Source organism: Prionailurus viverrinus, chromosome F1 (assembly GCF_022837055.1).
Source record: "Prionailurus viverrinus isolate Anna chromosome F1, UM_Priviv_1.0, whole genome shotgun sequence".
Classification (NCBI taxonomy): Eukaryota; Metazoa; Chordata; class Mammalia; order Carnivora; family Felidae; genus Prionailurus; species Prionailurus viverrinus.
This window is the reverse complement of record NC_062577.1, coordinates 29,562,527-29,587,500: the sequence shown is the minus strand read 5'-3', so window position 1 is coordinate 29,587,500 and position 24,974 is coordinate 29,562,527. Positions and strand designations below refer to the sequence as shown.

At 42.0% G+C, this 24,974-nt stretch overlaps 1 protein-coding gene across 3 annotated transcripts in view; it reads right to left on the bottom strand.

Moving 5' to 3' along the window:
• The window catches only part of KCNH1 (potassium voltage-gated channel subfamily H member 1), a 479,177-nt gene that overhangs the window by 339,595 nt on the left and 114,608 nt on the right, over positions 1–24,974 (bottom strand). For all 3 annotated transcript variants that reach the window (XM_047840386.1, XM_047840385.1, XM_047840384.1), the window contains 3 exons: positions 21,828–21,951; positions 18,045–18,151; positions 4,380–4,508 (listed from right to left, as the gene is read on the bottom strand). In XM_047840386.1, the coding sequence (XP_047696342.1) occupies positions 4,380–4,508; positions 18,045–18,151; positions 21,828–21,850 (259 nt within the window). In that variant the 5' untranslated portion in view covers positions 21,851–21,951. The remainder of the gene's footprint in view (positions 1–4,379; positions 4,509–18,044; positions 18,152–21,827; positions 21,952–24,974) is intronic.

The following is a 24,974-nucleotide window of genomic DNA, read 5'->3' as shown; positions in this document are numbered from 1 at the left end:
AAAAATAAATTAAAACATTTAAAAAAAATAAAAAACAAGGTTGATAGATAAAAGACCAGTTAGGACCCCAGGCAAGAGACTCTGCATGCCTGGACAATACTGTGGCAATCCAGGCAGCCTCTGGGTTCCCAATTTGGGTGACTAGGGTGAGAGCCATGCAATGAGATTAAAAACACATAAGAGGAGCAAATGGATTTTATGGAAGATACCTTGTATAATTTGGACCAAAGCCATCAGGAGAAACATTCCTGAAAACAACAGAGCTCCTGTTGTCCAAAAGGACAAATGGGAGGAGACAACCCAATGAGAACCTAGCTCAAGACAATCTTCCTTGGGGGAAATCCAATGGTCATTTTCCATGAGGAAACTAAGGCGACTCCTCCTAAGGGAACCTTTCCGGGACCCTGCCCTACCACCAGCAGAACAGCTCACTCCTTCCTTTGTACACTCCCCTCTGCCTTAGGCAGACCTCTAGCTCTTCAGCACACACACTTACTGTATGTCTTTGGGGTGAGAGGGGGTGGGCAGGAAGGGAAGAGGAGGCATGACGGGAGAAGAAGGATAGAAGAAAGGGAACACAATATGTAATCCAGCAATCAGCTAAAAAGCACTTACTAGGTCTTTTCTCCATTCTTAGTAAGGGCAACTATTTTCCCCTTCCTTGACTACACAATGGCTACTGGTTTTAACTGGGGTAAGCCCCCCACTAGGCTTCTTTAGCCCACAAAGCCCTGTGTTTCCCTAGGCCAGAAGAAGAGATGACTCTGGGGTGAGATGAAATTCCAGCTCGTCCAAGGAGAAGTCCAGGGATACAAGAAAAGGCAGACATATAGGCTCCTCCCCTGGGAAATCATGCCAAGTCACTTTGAGTAGAAGTTGAAGAGGAGATGGCTGTAGGTGTCCTGACCTCAGTGGGGAGGCTGCGAGGCTAAGCTTGCCCTAATCTGCAGAGTCACAGATTCTCTTAGAGGAGCTTGTGCCATAACCCAACATACACAAGAGCACAGAAGACACTGAGGACCAAGATGGACAGTCAGTGTGGACACTGCCCAAGCACCCTCAAGTCTTCCTCCCCTGGTCTTTTCCCTATCACTATAGAAACAACCAAAAATCTAGGGTGGCTTCTTCGAGGAGCAGCCACTAAATCATCACCTTTCCATCATCCTAAGGGCAGAGGGATAAAATGTTAATACTGAAGGGGCCAAATGCACCTGTGGCTGGTATCCACTGCCCGGTTTCTTTCCCAAGAGTGCCTCACGAATATCCCACAGGAAGACATACGGACAGATCAGCAGTTACAGCAGCTTGCCAGAGGCCTCACCCCTGAATATTCTCAGTCTTTGGCCTTTGAAAATCTCCTCTGGAGTTTTACATTCCTTTACTTTATCTGAATCTGGCTCAAGTTTAACTATGTAGCACTAAATTTGTGGGTCTCTGAAAATGAATTTGCTCCTTCAGTGTGAGACTATTTGGTGGAGTAAGAGACAAAACAAGAGGGGTAATCCATCCTCATCCTTTGGGGAGCAATGCAGAGAGCAAACCCTGAGCCTTACCATCGAACTCTTCTCTACCCACTTGCCCAAGCCTCCCAGCTGAGAAGCGAGAATAGGACAGAGAAAAATGTCCTGCAGCCCCACTACCAATTATCCATAATAACAGAAAAGTGAGAGATTCCATTCTCATTTCAGCCAAGAATTCCCATCTACTCTGTCATTCTGACTTCAAATACATATACACACACCCCAGAGCTGCTACCAAACAGCAAACCTAGCTCGACTTGTATTTTCTGTCCAAAGGAAGGTCCTGCGGACACCTTTTGTCAGAGAGCAAAGGAAGTAGTCAAAAGATGGACAGAAAAGAGATAAGGAAGTCCAGGGGCCCAGATGATTCATAAAAAAGAGCTTGAGAACTGATACACTAAAGGAAAGGGGGTCTGGGGTGGCCCAATCACTCGCCAAAAGGGAGTTACGTTGTGTCAGATGCTAAAATAGTCCACTGAAGATTACCCTGTGTGTTTACCACTTTGTGGAGTGTTTCTGGGAAAATGTTAGGCACCAAGTGGCTTTCTCGTGTCACTACTGGATGCACTTATCCCACTCCCAAGCCCCAAAGTTAGAGAAAATAAAGTCACTTTAAAGACAATTTGAGCACAGTTGACTAAAAAGAAGACTAATCTGATGTTGGGAAACATCTTGTGCTGCTATGCCAAAGAGCAATTATCTGGGGATTTCTGGGGTTTGGGATAATCCACCCTTCCATTCCATCTCAAAAGTGAATTCTAAACAAGCCTGGGTCAGCAAGACTTCTGAGACTCTTATGGCTGACTGAGGTGCTGTACTGAAAACCCAGTTGGACCTGCCAGAGCCTCTCAATGTGAGAGCACATCCAAGAAGAAATGTCAAGTCAGGAGAACAATCCAGCTACACAGCAGTGTGTTTTCCTAGATTTGATCCTTGCAGCCAGAATTTCAGTTTATAGACTTACAACTAACAAGGCCTGGAGAACTGTCATGCTCTTCTATCGTAAACGGACTAATATAAAATTTGACCTTGTCCCAAGTGGACTACCAAATCAACGTCAGCCAGGGCCACAGTGACATATAAGTGGGAGTGTCTAAACATACCCATCATGGCATTTAAAATGTACAGGCTTACAAAGTCACGTCTTGGAGGAGACATTAAGGATGATCCACTAGCAGCGTTCCTGCAGGGAGCACTAAGGTGGGTGCGTGTGCACGTACCAAAACTCTCATCAGCGAGGAAATGCATCATTGAGGCAGGTTAAGTGAAGTAGAGCATTTTTTACTCCTGGAAAATAAACCTAGGTGAGCCTCACCGCGTCACTGTTTTTATCTCTTCTTTCACGTTTCATAAGAACCAAATGCAGACACCCAGGTGGCACATTCTCTGTTGGGTATGTCTTTCCTACTAAACAATACTTGCATGTCACCCAAAAATGTTCCAGTGGTGGTGAAACGCAAGTGTGCTGACTCAACCAAATCACGTTACTTTAAAGATTTAAGAGAAAACTTGCAAAAGCAAATGTCAAAATATCTGACTGCCTTTAAAACAGGATCTATGAGTTTATTCAGTTAAAAAAAGCCAATGGCGTTTCTGGAGGACAGAAGGGTGACCCTTAATCATGAGTGAGTCTATCACCGTGTAATCCCTGTTGCACTGAGGAATCTTCAAGTCAGAAACTAGGAATCAGGGAATCACAGATCTGCAGGAGAAAAAGGAGACTGCAGGAGGCTGAGGAACTGGCCGAGAAACTTGACATCTGCAGTCGTCTTAAAATCAAAAGGCAGGCTAAAATCGATTTACTGGGTTATCGTTATCAGTTTAAAAAAATAGGATGCACTGGTCTACACAGGACTGTGCTCTGAACTCTGTAAATGTGAGCATCCACATGTGCTAGAGGATTCAGCACCCACATAATGTTTTTTTCTTTCCTCCTCTAAGGCACATTTTAACAATCACAATTTTGTCAGTTTCACTCTTGCCCAGGCCCTTCTAGCATCTCTCTGCTGCATCTTGGGAAACCGCAAGGAGCAGAGTTCTCAGAGAGAGCTGGAAAATCAGCCACAGAGCCAAGAAGCACTGCAACAAACAAGAGCTGACGGCCTCCTGACTGTCTCGTGTGCATGTGAGAAGACGGATGGAAGAGAGGGCTGTGACACCCCCTAATCCCAAACCTCTGGGAATCACAAGCCATCTTTTGTACATCTGATTAGTGGAACCTCTTCAAGCATATACATGTTCTAGAAATCCTGAGCCATTTCCTTCCTTGGCCCCCAGTATTATTCAAACAATACGTGCATGTGATATGGCTGAAGTGAGCACTAAAATCTGTGGTCACAAGCTGATCAAACGACCCATATGGAAAGGCTACTCAAGACCCTGGCCTCATTAATACCATGTTTCCAATGAATTCACCAGCCACAGACATAGCTCCATCAACCACAGAGGGAGAGATGTCAGTCAAATCTAACAAAGTTTATATACAAGATGAATGTGGCCATTTACTGCCTCATTTACATGACTGAGATCTGTCCTGGGAACACCTAAAAAGACTCCGCTGATACCAAAGATGCCCAACTACCTTCTTCTGTCTAACCTTTACTGGAAAGGGTTAAGCTACAAAAGGTATAAAATTGATTCAAATGCTTTCCTAAACAAAGTTGTTTTTTTTTCTCCTCCCCTTCTCCCGCTTAATACATTCCAGAATGATACAGTGCTTTACCCAACACAAATCTGAGTTTAAATCTTGATCTTTGTGCAGAGATTGCCTTGGCAACCTCAAATTCTCCGTAATGGGAGACACACCACGGGGGGGGGGGGGGAGGCATAAATGTTTTTGTACAAATCAGAATTACAAACCTTTACATGAATCATCCTCAATGGGCTGTTTGAAAGCTGTTATGTCACTGAAAGTGCAAAGAAATAAAACCACTTTATCCTGTTCATTTCGAATTGGAGCAATTTTCACAAAGAACCACACAGGTGTCCCTGAAAGAGACATCAAAAGGTCGGTCAGTAATTTTCATTTTCATGTGAGGGGCTATGGAATAAAGACTTGGAAATGAATAGGTACATATATTAATTCATTTTTGAATGGTCTCATTCCTTTAGGTGCTGGGATATCATACCATTAATTCCTCTTCTTGCTGGAATAAAAAACTTTCATGGTGACTATTTGGCAGGGATTTTCTTTAGTTCAAATAATTTTGTAAGTATAGATCACTTAACCCTTGCAAAATGATTAGAAAATGGGTCGAGAACCTCCTGATCTTACGGAAGGAACTAAGGTACAGAAGCCTACATACTTGCCTTAGACCATGCAGTGGACAAGTAAACAGTAGGGACCAACAATGGTCCTATGGACCATGGCAATGGGCATTGCCAACTATGGACAGCACACCACGCAAACTCCAATTTCCATTGCTAAAAGGCCCTACTGTCAAAATCCAGTTTGGGAATCCATCAGTTTGACTCACATGCTCAATCAACCATGGGCCAAAAAGGTATATTTCTAAGTCTCTCTCCCAAAAATAAAGATCCAAAAGGTCCAATACAATGGGGCAGGTGACAACGCACTGAAGAAGGAGGAGAACCACCACGATGATTCTCCCAGCATAGGCTCCCTCAAAAAGGAGGTTTCTAGGTGGTTTAGGCTGTGATTATATTAGTGCTTTAGGAAGCTCAACAAATGTGTTTTAACTTCCAATCCTTATTCCTGAGTGAAAATGGGGGATAAATGAGGTCTTCCAAAGCACTGCCCTAATCTACACAAGGAGAAGGTGGGCGGACATATAGAGGTGGGTGGACTATAGAGGACATCACAGCAAGCCACACCAATCAACTCTCTGATGCAAAAATTAATGAGACACAAAGAAATGGTAGGTTCTTCCCTACCTAGTTCTCATACCCCAGGTCCTTAAACAGCATCTGGGAAATAACTTAATAACTATTGGCTGAATTTTGCATAACTGGGATAAAACTTTACATGCTATTTTATAACCATTTTCAAGTTAAAATACAATAAGTAATATGTTAAGAATTAGAGAAGGCATGGTGTTCAGCATTCTACATATATTATTTTACTTTAAGAAGATAACAAGCAAACAACTCACTGAATCTTGGAGATGGAAATAAACCCCCAAGAGGTACCTGGGTCTCTGCTGGCAATCACAGCAAACTCTATCCTATGACATGGACAGAGAGACGTCTCTGATTGACATTAGCTTTACAAAACTGGCTATACCACTTATTCACATGGAAGTATAAATAACCATAAAATATACAAACAGGCAGCAAATAGATCATATGGGAATATATTCTCTTTAAATCCTGATCTTAATCTATATAATCATCCATAGTTAATTTTAATCCTCTGTCCATTTTCCCTTTCCATAATTTTCGGCTGCCTGTTTCTGGATGCTTATAGAAGACAAATAGGTTATAAGGTCACCCTAAGAAAAATGTGTTTCAAAAGAAAAATCCACCATACAAAAATCACATACAGCATTCCAAAATCAAGAAGAATATGGCCTTTGAAATCCCTACTGTTTTTGAAAGGTCTGTTACTATTCTTCCCAGTCCCCTGCTCAGAACCTGTGGGTTTTAAACCATTTTCAATTAAGCAACAGAAACCTCAGAATAAAGTGTCACATCAAGTGAACTTATACACCCACAGTTCTCCATTATATCCTAGCTGGTAAGACAAAAAGCAAACAAATCAAAAAACCATTTTCTTTCTGCTCTAAAAAAAACAAAAAACAAAAAACAAAAAAAAACTTAAGCAAGTTTTTTCAGATGGTAAACCAGAAAACAATGTGAATTTATCAAACCAGTAAGGAATCAGATGAGAGGCCCTCCCCCACTCGTGAGGTCTAACCCCAGAAGCCTCAATCTTGCTGGAATCCTTGGAACCACGGCCTTCCCAGCCACCACCTATGGGCCATCCACTGCACTGTGTCAGCTGGGCCTAATGCCTGTGAACTTTTCCAGTTGGAACTGTGCCATCTAATCTTTATATTCCATTTATGACTCTTGGGATTGATGACGTTAGCCCATATCAACCAGATCATGAGAGCCCCACTGTATTAGTCATGCTGGGAGGACTTTTTCACTTTGCTAGAGTTCAAGCTCATCTTGGACTCTCCCCATTTCTTTTTTTTTTATTTTTTTTTAACGTTTATTTATTTTTGAGACAGAGAGAGACAGAGCATGAACGGGGGAGGGTCAGAGAGAGAGAGAGACACAGAATCTGAAACAGGCTCCAGGCTCTGAGCTGTCAGCACAGAGCCCAACGCGGGGCTCGAACTCATGGACCGCGAGATCATGACCTGAGCCGAAGTCAGCCGCTTAACCGACTGAGCCACCCAGGCACCCCGGACTCTCCCCATTTCTACATGTCAAACTGTTTAAGGCTGTGTGCTTTTCTCCACCAAACCGTGCCCAATGTTTCCTCCAGAAATGTTCCCTGAGTAAACACATGCTATCCTTATCATTTCTTTTCAGTAAATAAATATGAATCTCATACCAAAACTTCCCATAGTCAGTATTCACTGCATTAGAGTTCATCTCAAGCTGATCAGTTGGGCTTGTTGAGAGAGGAAACCTATTCCCTGATCCCGTGTTTCCTCGTGGAGAGACATCTTTCAAAGGAACTCTTGAGTCTTTTCCCTGGGTTGGTAATTTTGGGGTCAAGAACTGGATATGTTAGCTCAACCACTTCTCCACATCTGCATTCTTAGAGATGAATCTGCATTCTGCTCTGTGTCCCCATTCTATAGATGGTAGGGGAGAAGTCAAAAAGGCAGGGGATGACTGGTAGAAGCCTGTGGTTCTCCAGTGCTACCTGTGTTGGGTGGGTAAGTCTGTCTGATTCTAGAATTCACTTTTAGAAACTTTACTTGAACACAGACATCAACTACATTCTCTAGGATCAGCTTTACTGGTCTTAAAAGTGATATTTTAACCTCCATTTGCCTGATTCCTATATCTCTCTTGATTGGTTCTGATCACAGGCAGGGAAAGAAAGTGCTATGAGTTGGCCCCCTTCCAACTTTAACAATTGAGGACTCTTCCCTTAATTCGACCATAATCCACTGTGGAGCAAGATATCTGAAATACTGCCGCTGTCTTATCTCCCTGCACCCCTATTTAAATGGCATCTAGTGCAATGCTTTCATAGGATCCCATTAGGCCATTACATGGCTCAACTCCAGGAGGCACCATTCTGGAGTTGTGAAAACCAACAACCTTGTCAGGGTAGGAACTCTAAGAATGCCTGCTGAGTTTCAAAGAAATAAATCCTACTTCCAGTGTCTTCACAGTCATTCAGAACTTCCTCTCTCCCAAATTATCATTCCCTACAAAATCTAGGAAAGCAAGAAGAATGGGCTTAAATTTTTATTTCTGAAATTCTTTCAAAAGAGAACATGAGTCGCACCTAGGTGCCACAGAACAGTAATTCCAACCTTTTAATCATAAGAGCAAAGCATTTTTGACTAGTGAAACGTTACTCTAAGTCTCAATATATGAAACAGTTGCTTCAAGTGAACATAGGCTGTCCAGACCCTGGAGCCCCACTCAGTTTCTCTTCCATCCCTCTGGATGCCCCCAAGGATATTCAGGAGCTTCCTGGAGGCAGAGGCCAGGGATTTCTCCTAGAGCCCAGATTCTGGAGTAGGATTCTTTCCACCAAGATAAAGAGAAGCAATGCATGCACAAATATTCACACATACAGTCACAAAATCAGGGAGATGAGGTTAATCAGGAAAATTCTGCCTCTGCACCCAAGTGGCTACAGTGGAAAAATCGGGAAAAGCAAGTATTTGATGTCCTGTTTCTGTAAAAGGACAAAGGGTGAATAATAAATAAAGGAAGATCAATGCACAAATCTAGGAAAAACAGCAAAGGCTGATGGCAAAGGCAGCTGCTGCTGGGACAGCAGGTCTTTCCTGGCTGAAAGTGCAAGTGGAAGGGCAGCCCCGGGGTAGGCCCCTCCTCCTGGTCACTCTGTGATTCTCATCCTTTACTAGCTCCCTTGGGTCGTGGAGTAATGAACCTGACAACTTGACCTGGCTATAGTGTTTCTCAACCCCAGAAGTCAGATAACAAAACAGCAAGGCTCAGATGTACAAGGGACTTTTTGGCCTCCATCAGGCTTCCTCCTACCCTGGGCCTCCTCCCAGGTACTCTCTGTAACCAGGCAGCCAGGCCATATTCAACAGCAACAGAATTGACCAAGCCACTATCACTGGCTCATGGGAATGGCTGCATGAGCCATTCAGATAGATCCAGAAACTAGACCAGGGCATGGCAGCTGCCCCAGGAAACAGACCAATTGGTCTCAGGTCACCTTCACTGAGATAAATAACAAATACAGAGAGTATGAGAGAACACCAGGGGGAAGCAGTGGCTACTGGCCATTAGAACATCTGATTGGGATTCCCAAACCCAGGGTTTGAGCCCTATCTCTTAGTTTATTGTACACTTTGGCCATGTCACCTTAAACTCTTAGAATTGGTTTCCTCATTTGCAAAGTAGGGATAATAGAATTACTTTATATTCAGTAAAACTACACACATGTCTGATACGTTCCTCCCTTCCTTTTAAATTCTTTGCCGGTAAGATTGAAATGTTCAATCTCACCTCACAGAGGTGTTTAAATGACTCAAAAGAGAATGTATCTCAAGGTGTTTAATGAAACTCCAAAGCTGCCTCTACCTGTTCTGAGAAAGAGGGCCACTCTCAAACATGAGGGAAAAACTAGAAAAATCAATGCTTAAGCCTCACCATAATTCAAATTTGATTGAAGAGCAAAACACAAAGCTTAAATAAATGGAGAGAGTTACACTGTTTGTAGATGAGAAGATTCAATTTTGTAAGATGTCAAACCTCCCTGTTTAATATATAAATTTAATGGAATTTCAATCAGAATCTCAGTTGTTCTTTTTTTGTTTGTTTTTCTCGGAGTTGATGAATTGAAATTCAATTCAAGTAGAAAAATAAAGCAGAAGAAGGGCCAAGAAATCTTTGAAATTTTTTGAAAGAAAAATAGTGACAAGGACCATCTACCACAGCTGACCCTTGAACAAAACAGGTTTGAGTTGCGCACATCGACTTATACTCCAATTTTTTCTCTGTAAATATATTGTCTATAAATGTATTTTTTTGGTAAATGTATTTTCTCTTCATTATGATTTTTTGTAACATTTTCTTTTCTCTAGCTTACTTTAAAAATACAGTGTATAAGGGGCGCCTGGGTGGCGCAGTCGGTTAAGCGTCCGACTTCAGCCAGGTCACGATCTCGCGGTCCGGGAGTTCGAGCCCCGCGTCAGGCTCTGGGCTGATGGCTCAGAGCCTGGAGCCTGTTTCTGATTCTGTGTCTCCCTCTCTCTCTGCCCCTCCCCCGTTCATGCTCTGTCTCTCTCTGTCCCAAAAATAAATAAATGTTGAAAAAAAAATTAAAAAAAAAAACAGTGTATAAGACATATAACATTCAAAATATGTTTTAACCATTTATGTTATTGATAAGGCTTCCAGTCAACTATAGGCTATTAGTAGTCAAGAAATCTTTGAACATATAACATTCAAAATATGTTTTAAGTATTTATGTTATTGATAAGGCTTCCAGTCAACTATAGGCTATTAGTAGTTAAGTTTTTGGTGAGTCAAAAGTTACACCCAGGAGCACCTGGGTGGCTCAGTCAGTTAAGCCTCCAACTCTTGATTTTGGCTCAGGTCATGATGTCATAATTTGTAAGACTGAGCACCTTGTCGGGCTCTGTGCTGATGCTGTGGAGCCTGCTTGGGATTCTCTCTTTCCCTGTCTCTCTCTGTCCCTCCCACGTGCTCTCTCTCTCTCTCTCTCTACATGAATAAATAAGCTTAAAAAAAAAAAGACCCAAGGAATTGACAAAATCTTTTTTAAAAAAAAAAGTTATACTCACACTTGCGAGACAGTTTGGTACCCCTAACCCCACGTTGTTCAAAGGTCAACTGCACAGGAACTAAGAGCCATGCGCACTGGCTTTAAAACAATAATATCATTCATTTAATTCATTGAGTGCTTACAGTGGAGCCCATTGTGGTTTATTTCTCACAGCCCCACCATGAGATGGACTGCGACTACATTATCCCCCAATTTTAAACATGGGGAACCCAAGTGGGAGAGCATTTTAATCAAACTCACATAGCTAATAAGTTACAAAAGGACCCCTGGAAAAGGTGAGGAGAGAAACAAGCCCATAAATGTGTGAGAATCTAGCATAGAAGAAAAGGACACTTCAGGGTCCCTGGGTGGTTCAGTTGGTTAAGCGTCCAACTCTTGATTTCAGCTCACGTCACAATCTCATAGTTCATGAGATCAAGCCCCACATGGGGCTCTGCGCTGACATCATGGAGACTGGGATTCTCTCTCTCCCTCTGTCTCTGCCCCTCCCTCGCATGCATATTCTCTCTCTCTCTCTCTCTCTCTCTCTCTCTCTCTCAAAATAAATAAATAAACAAAAAAAGGAAAGGACATTTGAAATTAGAAGGGAAGAGCTAAATTCTTTAGTACATAGAACTGAGACAACTGAATAAGCAATGTGGAAAATAAATTGAGATTGCTACGTCACATAATACATAAAAATACATATTTAATGTTTAAATTTAAATTTTTTTTAATGTTTATTTTTTGAGAGATAGAGAAAGAGTGTGAGCAGGGGAGGAGCAGAGAGAGGGAGACACAGAATTCGAAGCAGGCTCCAGGCTCTGAGCTGAGCTGTCTGCACAGAGCCCAATGCAGGGCTCAAACTCACGGACCATGAGATCATGACCTGAGCCAAAGTTGGACGCTTAACTGACTGAGCCACCCAGGCGCCCTAATGTTTTAAATATTCTAACATAGCTATAAAGGTACCAGAAGGAAAAAAGGAAGAATATTTTTATCATTTAGGTAAGGAAAAGAGCTTCCTAAACATATATAAAGCTCCATATAAAGCTTTATATATAAACATATATAAAGAACCATAAAGGAAAATAGTGACATAAATTCATTTTACTTATAAATGGTATAAAAAATATAATTAAAAAGAAAACATGTTTAAATAAGAAAAATATTTTTCAACATTGAATCAATATCCCTTACATATAAAGAGCTCCTAGCACTGAATAAATGAAAGACAATCCATTAGAAAAATGGGCAAAATATGATGGTTTTTCTATTAGATTTCTCCACAACTAGACTGTAACCTCCTTAAAGGCAGAGTCAGTTTCTTATACCTGGATCTCTTTGGCTCAAACCCATAGGCCTACAGTAGGTAATCAATAAGTATTTGGCTGGCAACTTCTCCCTGCTGGCTTGGCACAACTACAGTAAGAAGCCTTTTCCTCAGCTTCTCTAATGGAGAAGCTGATCTAGAAGTCTCAAACATGAGGCCACCTGCCACACCACAAATTGTGAGGTCAGTCACATGCTGTGGAGACTTACCCAGAGTGTCCTGCTTTCACTCAGAGCTCATACTTCATGATTTTCTTGTTTGAAAAATGGAAAAACTATGTGCCTAGCACAAGAGCGACCCCCCAAATATTTACTGAATGAGTTCATTAATGACTGTCATTGTTGTAACAAAATTATCCAACATACTGTGAATGAGTGAAGTAACAATACAAAACACATAGCACTACTAAAATGACTGGGTTTGTTCGTCAGGCTGGCCAACAGATAGAAAGAAATCTTTCAAATAATCCATCCTTGAAGATATTTAATAGTATTCCACACATTCATTCCAAAGCACACCAGGAAGCCTTTTGCTAATTACTCCCAATTCCTAAAAAGTAGGACAAACATTAATGCTTATCAATAGAAGATTCTTTCTACAAGGCTGTCCTTGAAAATACTAGTAAAGAATGAGAGAGAGGGAAAAAAAGCAATTCATTACGAGTTTACTAAAAAAGCCAATAAGAAAATCACCAGAATTAAATAGAATATATGAGCAAAGAAACTGAACAATTAACAAAGAAATGATCATTTTAAATGGAAGATAAATAGGAAAAAATACTTCAGTCTCACTAGCATTAAAAATACTCATTAAACAAAAAAAATTTAATTGTAGGCAATTTGATAAATTGAAAGTTATACTGCAGTGCTGGTGTAGTACAATGAGTCAGACTCAAAATCTGCAAGTGAACTTGGGAATGGGTTCAATTCTGAAACACTGTTTGGCAAAGTGTCTCAGGAACCTTAGTTCACATTCTCTGACAGTGTAATTCTTAACTTCTAGGAAATATTTCAGAATGTCAATAAATACCTTTACATGAAGATACCCACTTTGGCACTGTGTTTAATAAAGTTTAGAGACTCATAAATATCCAACAATGGAAGAAGTATTAATGAAATTCTTTTCTAAATTATATTTATGGGGAATTTTAATGAGGATATTTTTATGATAAAAGATTGATATATGTATGACTTCAAGTTGTACACACGTCAGAGGCGCCTGGGTGGGTCAGTCAGTTCAGCTTCCGACTCTTGATTTCGGCTCCTGTCATGATCCCACAGCCCCCTGTTGTGCTCCATGCTGGGTGTAGAGCCTACTTGAGATTCTCTCTCTCCCTCTGCCCCTCCCCCAATTCATGCACGCTCTCAAAAGAAAGAGAGAAAGAAAGAAAGAAAGAAAGAAAGAAAGAAAGAGAAAAAAAAGAAAGAATACACATCAAAATCTCAATTATGTATCATGTGCAAGAAAAACCTAAACACGCCAAAACGTTAATAGCATAGTAGTATTTCTCTGAGTCTTTGGGGCAATTGTTTTTCTTCATATCTTCATGTGTTTCTCATAGTAAAAATGATTCAATTTAAAAATCAGAGAAACAAAATATAAATTCTTCTAGATGATGACATTTCACAGCTAAAAATCTCAACAGGGGTGACTTTTCTCCCGTGGGATTCTACACTGCTTTAAAATGCTGAGAGTTTCAGTCTATTGAACCAGACATTTTGTCTCCTCCCTCCTCTCCTCCCACCCATTTCTGTTCAGTCTGCTCCTTGAGGGCATCACTGGTCAGTTCAGCCCCACGCTGCTCCCACCTCAGCTCTGATACCCTCTCTCTGAATCAAATGCTTCTTTCACTCATCTGTTTCTTGGTAACTACCAAGCCCTTTCAAAGTCACTCAACAAACATTCATACAGCATCTCTTTTAACTGCGCCCTCTGCTACATACTGGGCATGTTCTACCTCAGGTCAGACGTAGAGTTCCTGACAGGAAACGCAGTGCTTCCCACTTCCTGGACACCACCTGGGGCCAAGCAGACGGAGGGGAGAGCCAGTCAGTGGGCACTACTGATGAAGTCCCCACACTCAGTCCTGGAGGAGACATCCCTGGACCTCTCTCCTTCATAACTGCCTCTTCCTCCCTCCCCCAGCAGGCCGCAACCATCTCGTCAAGGGAGGGGGGAGTCATTCCTAAGAGGGTCCCCGACCTCCAGTTTCCTATGCTCCATTCCATCTCCCCCACTCTACTGGAGTCATCTTTATAAAATGTAAATCTGCTTATATTTTTAACGCCCCTCACCCCCACCCTCTTTCTCAACCAGTGTTCTTAAGGCGAATTCTAAACTCTATAATGTGCCTATGTTCCTGGTCCCTCCAAACCCCTCCAGCCTCAATGGTTACCCCTTTTCAGTGTATATGTTTATGTAATTACTCCATGAGTTTGGGGGGAGCATTTGCTGTGTGTCAGGCACTGTGCTGGGTGCAGCGGATCCAGCTGTGCAGGAGACACACCCTGTAGGCATGGAGGTCAGTTTTCACTATAGCTGCCCTCTGTCCTGGCTGTGCAGCATGTGATACGTGCACAGCAGTACTAGCATCACCTAGGAGCAGAGGCTCAGACCCTTTCACAGGCCTACTGACCACAACTAGCACTGCAATGTGCAGGTGGTTTCTTATGCATGTCAAAGTCTGAGAAGCCCTGCTTCGGGTCTCTTGAAACTTCAGTGCTTGCTCTCACCACATGCCTTTCATCAGCCCTGGCTACTCTTTGCCCTTCTCTCTGCCCAACTCCCACCCTCCCTCAGTTTCTGCATCATTTCCTGTCTGCTAGGAAGACTTCCTTCCCTGCCCTCCTAAGTTAGGGTTCAGTGACCTCCTCCAAATGGTGTCACCATCAACACACACACACACACACACACACACACACACACACACACACTTAGGAAATAAGTATTTAAAAAAAGGAGGGGGGCACCTGGGTGGCTCAGTTCATTGAGCATCCGACTTTGGTTCAGGTCATGATCTCACAGTTCATGGGTTCGAGCCCCACATCAGGCTCACTGCTGTCAGCCTGTCAGCACAGAGCCCACTTCAGATCCTCTCTCCCTCTCTCTCTATTCCTTCCCCACTTGCACTCACCCCAAGATAAATGAATATTAAAAACAAACAAACAACAATAAAAAACCACTTAGAGCTTTGTACCATCTGTTGTACAGGCAGAGGCTGTGTCTGTCTTTTCATAACCACATCCCTAGCATAAAGCCTGTGTCTGACATAGAGTAGCAGGTCAATAAAAAAGCGGTTAAAAAAAAAAAAAAGCACAGAATTCAGTACAAATATAAAATTCCCAGGCTAAATAAATAATTTAAAGTTTCTAAATTCCTTAGGACAGGATGGGATTGGGGCGGGGGGGGGGGGGGAGAGGGCTGGTGAACAGGTTCCTAGGAAGAAACCACCACTATCTGCATTTCATGCTGCATGTTTTACATACAGGCTTAGCCTTTTATGGAACTCCCCACTGGCCCTCTAGACATTTTTGTATAAATCAGAAAGAGAAGCTCCTCCCTCAGCACAGATGTAACACTAGGCTAGGGTGCATGGAGGATTTGGCACGCAAACCACAAGCTGGTTTCCAGTTGCCACCCCCTTCCCCCACGTAGGGCGTAGCCTGCACAACCATATATGGTGGCCCTGCCTTGTACCCACAGTTAGATAGTCCCAGTCTTGGAAGAATGGCCTTGGAACAAGTACTGGAAACCAGGTCCTGGCTCCACATGACCCTGAGTAATGAATTTAACTTCTTATACAATGGATATCCATAACATCAGCCATGCCTACCATATGGGGCTTAGAGAATCAACATTTTAAAATAGAGTGGAATCATACCTTCTACAGAGTTTATTTTCTGAAGTCAAAGGGTAAGGTAAAAACTTCAAATGACCAAATTACTCTTGAAAATTCCTTACCACCACTCAGGAAGCAAAGTCCCATGCTAGGCTGATGTGCCCCGCTGGAGACGGGCACGCAGCTCTCAATAAGCCTACCACAACCTGAAAGGAGGGAAGAGATGCTCATTCCTTGGTAGAACAATAGTTGAACTAATTGGCACACATATGTGGGCCATGTCTACCTGAAGTATAGAGTCACCCTCAGTGCAATGAGATGCTCGCAATACAAGGCCTTCAGCCCGGGAGGCAGCTGAGGGAACAGCAAGCATCCCCCCTCCCATTGCATACCCCATCTGGAGTACGTACCCCCTGACGGGGCTAGCAAGTGAAATCACTGATTCCATTTAAATTAAGTTCCCCTTTCTCTCCTTTCTGTGCCAAACACATACAATTTGAACAAGTTAAATGCATAGTCTAACGAAGGTTGAAAACTCTGAAGCAAAATATAAATGCAAAGCATTATTTTTGTGATACACCTACCCAATTGGTATTCTGTGTCAAGGGGAAATCCACACTGTTCCGTACGAAAGGCTCCCAGTGTGGAAAACCTTGAACTGACTCCATTAGCTCAGGGCACATGTGCAGAGGAGAAGGCCAGTGTGCTCCTGTAAGAGCTCGTGCTTTGGGTTGTGTTCCCCATCAGCACAGAGCCATTCACAGTCTTCACCCCACTCCTCTCCTGCCTAATAGCGAGGTAGGAACAAGACCTACTGGCTGAAAGAGGGAGATGGAACAAGGAGCCACATTAGCATCAAAGCTACAGGAACAACCCTCTTGGATTCACTGATGCCCTGAGGCAGTCTCTCAGATCAGCACCAGCACAGGCCACCAAACAAACAGTCCTCTCAGCTGGCTGATCCAACACTTGCAGTACTGAAGAAAAGTCCCAGCACCTTCTAGATAAAAGCAACATGTGCCCTTTGCTTTCCAGAGCAAAATGCATCACTCTGAATGCCACCAAAATAAACACTTATCTTCATGTGCTATCTGGGCCACACGGGAAACATTGTATTGAACCTATGACCTACCATTCAATCCTACATAAAGAACAGAATGCTTTACAAACAAAATTGTTTTTTAAAAACAAAAGCAAAATACTATTTAACATCTCTGCAGCTCTGCTATGACCACATGCCCCACGTTTCCATACTTCTAACATAGCTAATCCCCATTCAACAGGAAACCTCCTAAGAGGAACAGCAAGTTTTAAGCTGTGTATGGCTATTGATGTAAATTCTTCATTAATACACTTTGAGGAAGTATCGTAGCAAAAACAAATACATATTAACACCCCACTGTGAATATTAATACTGTCTCTGATGGAAAGCTGGGGTCATCAGGAGAAGAACTCTATTCAGAAACTGTATTTTTTTAATGTTTTATTTATTTTTGAAAGAGAAGGAGAATGTGAGCAGAGCAAGGGCTGAGAGTGAGAGGGACAAGGATCCAAAGCAGGCTCTGTGCTGAGAGCAGAGAGCCCGACACAGGGCTTGAACTCACGAACTGTGAGATCACGACCTGAGCTGAAGTTGGGACACTCAACCCCCTCAGCCTCCCCTATTCAGAAACTCTTTTTTTTTTAATTCCAATATAAACATACAATGTTATATTAGTTTCAGGCATACAACATAGTAACTCAACAATTCTCTATATTACTCAGTGCTCATCAAGATAAGTGTACTCTTAATCCCCTTCACCTAATAGGGCATCTGATGGTGTTACCTACTGTGCTAGGTACTACGGAAGACAAATAAAAAGAGGATCTGGCCAGAGTCACTGTCCCACGTCTTCCTTTCCCCCAAGAAGGCTTAAAGACTACAAATGCCTTGAGCCAACAGCTCACCATACAGGAAAAAACACCAACTTGGCAGAAAAAAGAGATCAAGAAGTCTTAATTGGTCGGTGACAAGTTCAAATGTTCCATAAGGATCAGGGTAACTCGGCAATCCAAACCTTTTATTCAAAACAGACACAACTGGGGCGCCTGGGTGGCGCAGTCGGTTAAGCGTCCGACTTCAGCCAGGTCACGATCTCGCGGTCCGGGCTCTGGGCTGATGGCTCAGAGCCTGGAGCCTGTTTCCGATTCTGTGTCTCCCTCTCTCTCTGCCCCTCCCCCGTTCACGCTCTGTCTCTCTCTGTCCCAAAAATAAATAAACGTTGAAAAAAACAAAAAAAAAACAAAAAAAAACAGACACAACAGCCTCAGGTAACAACACTCAGCTAATGGAGGAAAAGAAAATGCAAGACAGTAACAAAGGAACAGGACCTCTTCTACTATCCCAAGTGCATAAATAAAGGTATGGTTCAGGATGGTCTTAATACTCACTGTTCTTCTTGTACATCAAAATTTCAAAGGAATTCATCTCATAGTTCTCAAATGTTTGTCGAACTTTTTCAATTGTGTCTTTATCAGTCAGCTCCCCATACATGAAACTGCAAATCAACCAAAAAGCTGAAGTTAGTTCCACAAATACTGACTATTGTACCATCATATGTTAAATATGTTTCCTATACCCAGCACTGTGATATGTGAAATGAACACATACACACACACACACACACACACACACACACACACACACAAATGGAAACATTCATTTAATCAAGAAAGCTTCACTAATTCAACTGTGACTGGCACTCTACCACTGCTCCCCCAAAATGAACAGTATAATAAGGAAGACACCCAGAAAAGTGTGGATCAGGAAACAGTATGACCAACACTTTTAGAATTACAGAATACAGGCACAGAGCGATCAGTGAAGGCTTCCCAGGGTAGAGGCAAATGAAATCTAAAGAGCAGGTAGAAATTAATGAGAAGAGGAAGGGAAAAAGCATTCCAGGCAAAAGAAGAGCATATGCAAAGGCACAGAGGTTAAGAGTGAGGTTAATTCTGGAACCTGAATGTAGTTCAATTCAGTGTGACTGGAATATACACAAGGTGGGGAGATTTCACAACAGATAACATAGAAATAAAAGCACAGACCAAATCATGAAGGAGCACATGGCATTACAAGCCATGTGAAGTCATTTAAACTTTATCTTGAAAGCAATGGGGTGGAGGGAGCAAACACTGGGAGGTTTGAAGCAAGACAGTTCCATAATCAGATTTGCATTTTAGAAATATAACTCAGCGAAACTTCCCAGGAAAGATGGCAGAATAAATGTGGGCCATATATTTTTCCTCTTCTACTTCCCAACAAAATAAACAAAAGAATGGGAAAAGAATCACAGAAATTCATCAGCCAAAGAATTGCACCAAAGGGTGCAATTTGATGCTCTAAACATTAAGGCAGAGCTGAGGAAAGAAACAGAAGATTCAGCCACTGTCTGGGAAGCTCTGTTTCCTACCCACCCCACCCCAGCCCACCCCCAAAAAAGCACCAGGTTTAAAAAACTGAAATGATAAAATCCTGTAACTCTTAGTACTGCTCACATTTGGAGAAAAGTAGACTAAGGCGGGGCGGGGGTGGTGGAGATAAGTAACATGGAAGAAAATTAGAGAAAACCTCTAGATAGTAGATATTCCTACCGACTAATACTGGTTCTCAGCAGAGGCCCGAAAACTGCCAGGACTGTCCATTTTCCTGGGCCCCACCATGAATATGGTCTGAAGACCAAGATTTGTCCCTCTAGGAATAAGACACACCCCAACTAGGTGGAGTAAACCATGGCACGGGACACTAACAAAATGGGAGAGGACAAAAGCCATCTCTCAATGGGGCAGGAAAAGCCACTCCTGACCACCTCAGGCCTGCATGTGACCAGAAAAGAAGGACACCAACACCCAGCCTCTGGATCTCAGGTAATGTGGAAGCAGTGGCTTGTGTTCCTAAACAATCCCATCTTCCAAAATTGTGCACGTGGAATGCAATCCAACTTCCTCCTGATGCCTTGAATCACAGAATCTTAGAATTTCAGAGCTACAAAGAACCTCAGAGGCAACCATCAACTCCAATGCTTCGCTTGGCCTCATACTGGAACAGCCTTGAGCTTACTGTAGGCTTCCGCCTGCCAGCACTCTATAAAAAAAAATGTGCCCTAGCTGTTGACTTTATAAATTCTGTGTCACTTGTGTTATTATGTCCCTTCCCAGCCCACTGGGAGACATTATTATCTATGGTTCACCTTGTGCTTCTCTCATGCAGCACTCTGCTTTTCATCTACGAATCAGGAAAACAGACAACCGAGCTTGTTGAATTACCTTTAAAAAGATGGCTAGATCAAGACTAAATTAGCCCTGCCTGAGAACAAGAGGACTTCTCCTAGGAGGTAAAAACGCAGCTCTGGGACCATCTTATATAGGCAGTTGCCTTTTTAGCTTTCTCTGAGTTAATGTGCTAGATAAGTGACCCCCATTTACGTGACATGATGGTATACATGCTGGCAGTTTCCTTCACAAGGTAAAATGAATCCCTGTAAAATGGAGACTTGAAATAAGCGAAGTGCCATAATTACTCCCAGCTTCCATCAGTCTTATGTACTGTAATATAACGGTAGCCATAAGTTTCCTTTACCTGGACATTAGATTTCGTACGCCTACAATGCAAGAAATAAGCAAAAGAGGTTCCTGAGCCATTAGGAATATAGTGAGCACAAAGGCATGTTTACTTTATTGTTAGGGAGGGGACACTTGCAGAGAATTAAATACGTTTCCTACAGTTGTGCATAAAAAAGTTGGCTAACTTAAGTGTCTGATTATAGCCAATAAGAAGCAAGAAAGGGAAGGAAACGTTGCTTCAGTCACACCAAAAAGTGAAGCTAACTCTCCCGATTTGTTTCTATTGTATATGTGTATATACCGATGTAGACGCAGATATGGATGTAGATGCTTATGAGGAGAACCACAAATATAACAGAATTTTATTGCAGTATTTAAGAGTCATAATTTCCAAATCTTTGAGGGAAGAAGGGGAATCTTACATTTCCCATTTCCCAGACCCAAAACACCTAAAATATAAGAAAATGGTATTTTCAAAGCATTTAATACTTTTCACCAAACTAGTTACATGGCTGATTTAATACCATCAAAATGCAAACCAAAGACTATGCCTGTGTCAGACAGGTTTTGCCACCCTTCAGAGAGGAGTTGCTTTCTTGATCTGGCAGGTCTGGGAAAACGATTCCACTTAATGCAAACACCACTGAAGACGGAAGACTCCGAAGAAGGCAAGGAGTGAGAGAAGCCCAAGGCTGTGCTGAGCCAAGACCTTGCCAGGGAAGTGCAGGGGGGCGTCTGGCACGGCCAGGGAAAGGCTCTACTCTGCTTGCTCTGCTTGCTCTGCTCTGCTCCACACCGTGAAGGTGCTTGAAAAGAGTGTTTCTAGCACCACAGCTCAAGGGTACAGCCTGGTTAGTAACCCGGTCAAATGTATAGGCTATGTGCACTGTTAGCATCATTTGCCTCTGTCTTTGAGGTTGTGGCCGGAGATGTGACAGAATGATTCAGAAGGCAACAAAATCCTAGCTCTCTTCTCCTTTTCTGGTGAAAAGCCCTATGAACAAAGTCCTTGTTTCCAACATCATAGTGATTCTTCTCAAATAGTCATGCATTTTTTTAAATTAATTTAATCATTGGGGTGTCTGGGTGGCTCAATCAGCTAAGTGTCTGACCCTTGGTTTCAGCCCAGGTCATGATCTCACAATTCGTGCTGACAGCACAGAGCTTGCTTGAGATTCTCTCAATCTCTCTCTCTCTCTCTCTCTCTCTCTCTCTCTCTCTCTCTCTAAATAAGTAAATCTTAAAAAATTAATTTACTCATCTAAAATTTTATTTCATTTTCATTTAATTTTATTTCATCATCTTTCAAATCATGTAACATCTCACAAACTTTTGAATTCCTGTTTTATAAAGAAAATGACTTTCCTAAGTTTTTCTAGCACCCCTCCCCCACATCTCAGTGACTTCAAGTCCCTCATTTTGTACAGACCATGCTTTAAGGCTTCTTGGATTTCCCAGCATGTTGCGTGAACTAGAGGTAATATTACTATAAACATTCCCGTATAAACATTACATGAGAGAAAGGCAAATCCCACACCAAGTAAGCCATTTTTATTTTTCCAGAAAATACCAGGATAGACTGGTCAACAGAACAACCCCAAACATAAATACCTGCAGGTACTGCTTTTTTGCATCACTTCCGCCCTGTGATAGCCAGACAGCTTGCAAAATCCATCATTGCTGTACACGATAGGCCAGTCCACTATCTGGGCATTCCCCAACACAAAATTAGTATCTGTTAGGAAAAAAAAAAGAAGGAGAAAAGAAAAGAAAAGAAAAGGGCATATGAGGCAAGACATTAGTTGAGATTCAATGAGGATATACATAATGTCAACCAATCCAGGTATCTTTGCTTCCCTCTAAAACAGTCTCTTCGACAGGAAAATGGCCCTGTGCAGAATACAAAAGAACAGTCCTTTAGAGCTGAATATTTGGAATCCAAATGCTAAGGTTATTATACTCCAAGAAGAAGTTAGCCAAGGAAGCATACTTAACCAACCAACCGATGAATCTTGCAGAGATCCAGTGATTCCCAGGAGATACATTCAAGTTCTAACTAATCTCAATGAATGTACACTGGTACTATGGAGCAAGAGAGAACATAAAAGGAATTTCTTCTTGGGGCGCCTGGGTGGCGCAGTCAGTTAAGCGTCCGACTTCAGCCAGGTCACGATCTCGCGGTCCGTGAGTTCGAGCCCCGCGTCGGGCTCTGGGCTGATGGCTCAGAGCCTGGAGCCTGTTTCCGATTCTGTGTCTCCCTCTCTCTCTGCCCCTCCCCCGTTCATGCTCTGTCTCTCTCTGTCCCAAAAATAAATAAACGTTGAAAAAAAAAATTTAAAAAAAAAAAAAAAAAAGGAATTTCTTCTGGGCTCCATCTAGCATCTTAGCCTTATCAGTCTTTTGGCCAAAAGCTACACATTGGCCTTGTTGACCCTGAGTAGCATTTACCCATCCTAAGAGAAGACAGTCTTCTTAGGGGGCAGAGGAAGAGAGACAGAGGATTGCCTCAAGAAACACACCAGATAGCCCTCCTCTTGGTAAGGAAGTGACTAGACACCGCCCCCCCCCCCAATACTAGAGCCTTGCAGAACCTGATCAAGAGGCTCGTGATGGCAAAAGGTTTCTTGCTGATTTTGAGATTTTTGTAGCAGCAGATGCCACGTGTCAGAGCTCTTTCACTGACCACCAGCCCACGTTCACTTCAGATGCAGGAATGAATTCAGCAGGTATGGCTGCTCAGTGGGTTCTCATCACTTCCCACATTTCTGAAAATCAAAAGCCTTCAGTATTTTCTGTGCTCTATCAACTGTCCCTTTTTTTCTCTTCAAGACCTTAAATTAAGCAAATAACATCCAGAATTTAAATATAATCATTTTTAGCTTGGCTCTCTCCTCTCCACAGAATACTTACCCCTTCCTCAAGAAAAGAAAGAACACGCACAAACCCTTCTTTATTGTAAACTGATGGGGGTTTGTGTATGTGTACTGGATAGAGTGAAACAGTAGTGACATATAATGTCTTCATTTAATTGGGAGGTTAATTTTGTTCTAGTACAGCATTTATTATTTATTCACAACATGGGTAACCATCCTTCCTATCTATGTGGGGAGGAGTGGAGGAATGAAAGGAAGGAGAAATAACTACAGTAATCTACTTTTGAGAATGTTTTCATCTATTTAAAAGGAACATAAAACACAACTTTCATGAAGTTAATCTATAAACCTGTTAAATTTATAAATAAGCTTTTGGGGCGCCTGGGTGGCACAGTCGGTTAAGCGTCCGACTTCAGCCAGGTCACGATCTCGCGGTCCATGAGTTCGAGCCCCGCATCAGGCTCTGGGCTGATGGCTCAGAGCCTGGAGCCTGTTTCCGATTCTGTGTCTCCCTCTCTCTCTGCCCCTCCCCCGTTCATGCTCTGTCTCTCTCTGTCCCAAAAATAAATAAACGTTGAAAAAAAAATTTATAAATAAGCTTTTAAATTTTCTTTTCAACATTTATTTATTTTTGGGACAGAGAGAGACAGAGCATGAACAGGGGAGGGGCAGAGAGAGAGGGAGACACAGATATAAATAAGCTTTTATTGAAAATCTACAACCAGTCTTTCCCTCTGTCTCTCCCATATAGTCATGAATACTTGTTGAGTGCCCACTAGGTACCAACCACCTTATAAGACCCTGGAGATATCCAGCCTGATGAGATATGGTCCATGCACTCCAGGAACTTATCAGGACAAGAAGATGTGCACAACCAACTGAAGAAAGCAGTAACAAACTGATTAACTCCAAGGTAGGCAAAGAATTGTGTCTCAGAGGGGTCATATATGAACTTGTTCTAGTCTGGAAAGATGAGTAAGACTCATTCAAACATTGTGAGTGCCTAACATGTATGATACAAAAACAATATTTAGAGAAACGAAAATATGATGCCTGCCTTTGGTAAGGCTGTGGGAGGAAGGGAACATTCCAGGCTGAGAAGCAACATGAGCAAAGGTCTGACAGCATGGAACACATAAAGACAGGTGTAGACAAAGGTCAGTCAGGAAGATTGGAGAATGAGCCCAAATACCAGACTGCGATGGGTCTTGACTGTCAAAGATTTTTGACTTTGTTCTGGAGACAGAATAACTCTTTATATGTTGGTCTTTTCTTCCTGAATAATTCACATTTCTTGAAAAGAACAACTAAGCCTTTAAAAAAAGCACAACATTCACTAAATCACCCCTGAGTGTATATGAAGTCCGGTCAGTTTAACTATCTCTCTTGTTGAGTAAAATGGTCAGTAATTTCCTTCAAAGACTTAGAGCAGTTGAAGAAAACTGAGTGAGCTTTTTCATGGCTAGTGCCCCACTAAAGCTATGTGTTAAGAGGGAATAAGAGCCAGTTATAGATAATAATTGACTGCTTGTTTTTATTTTCTCTCCTCTCTAGGCACCATTAAAATAAAATTAAATGAATTAAAAAGGTAAAAATCCACAAAAATTAGAGGAAAAGAAAACAGAAAAAAAATGACTATGGAAGAAGCAGAAATAATACAGGAAACAAAAAGAACTTAAAAAAAAAAAAAAGATCCCCAATTATCATCCTTAGAGAGATTCAAGAGATATTACATCCATAAAACATGAACAGGATGACAAAGAAAAAAAAAATAAGAGAACATGTAAGACCTCCTGTAAATTAAAAGTGAGTAATTAAAAATTCAATGTAAATGTTAGAAGATAAAGTCTTGCAGAGAGTAGCACAGAAAAACACAAGAAATATT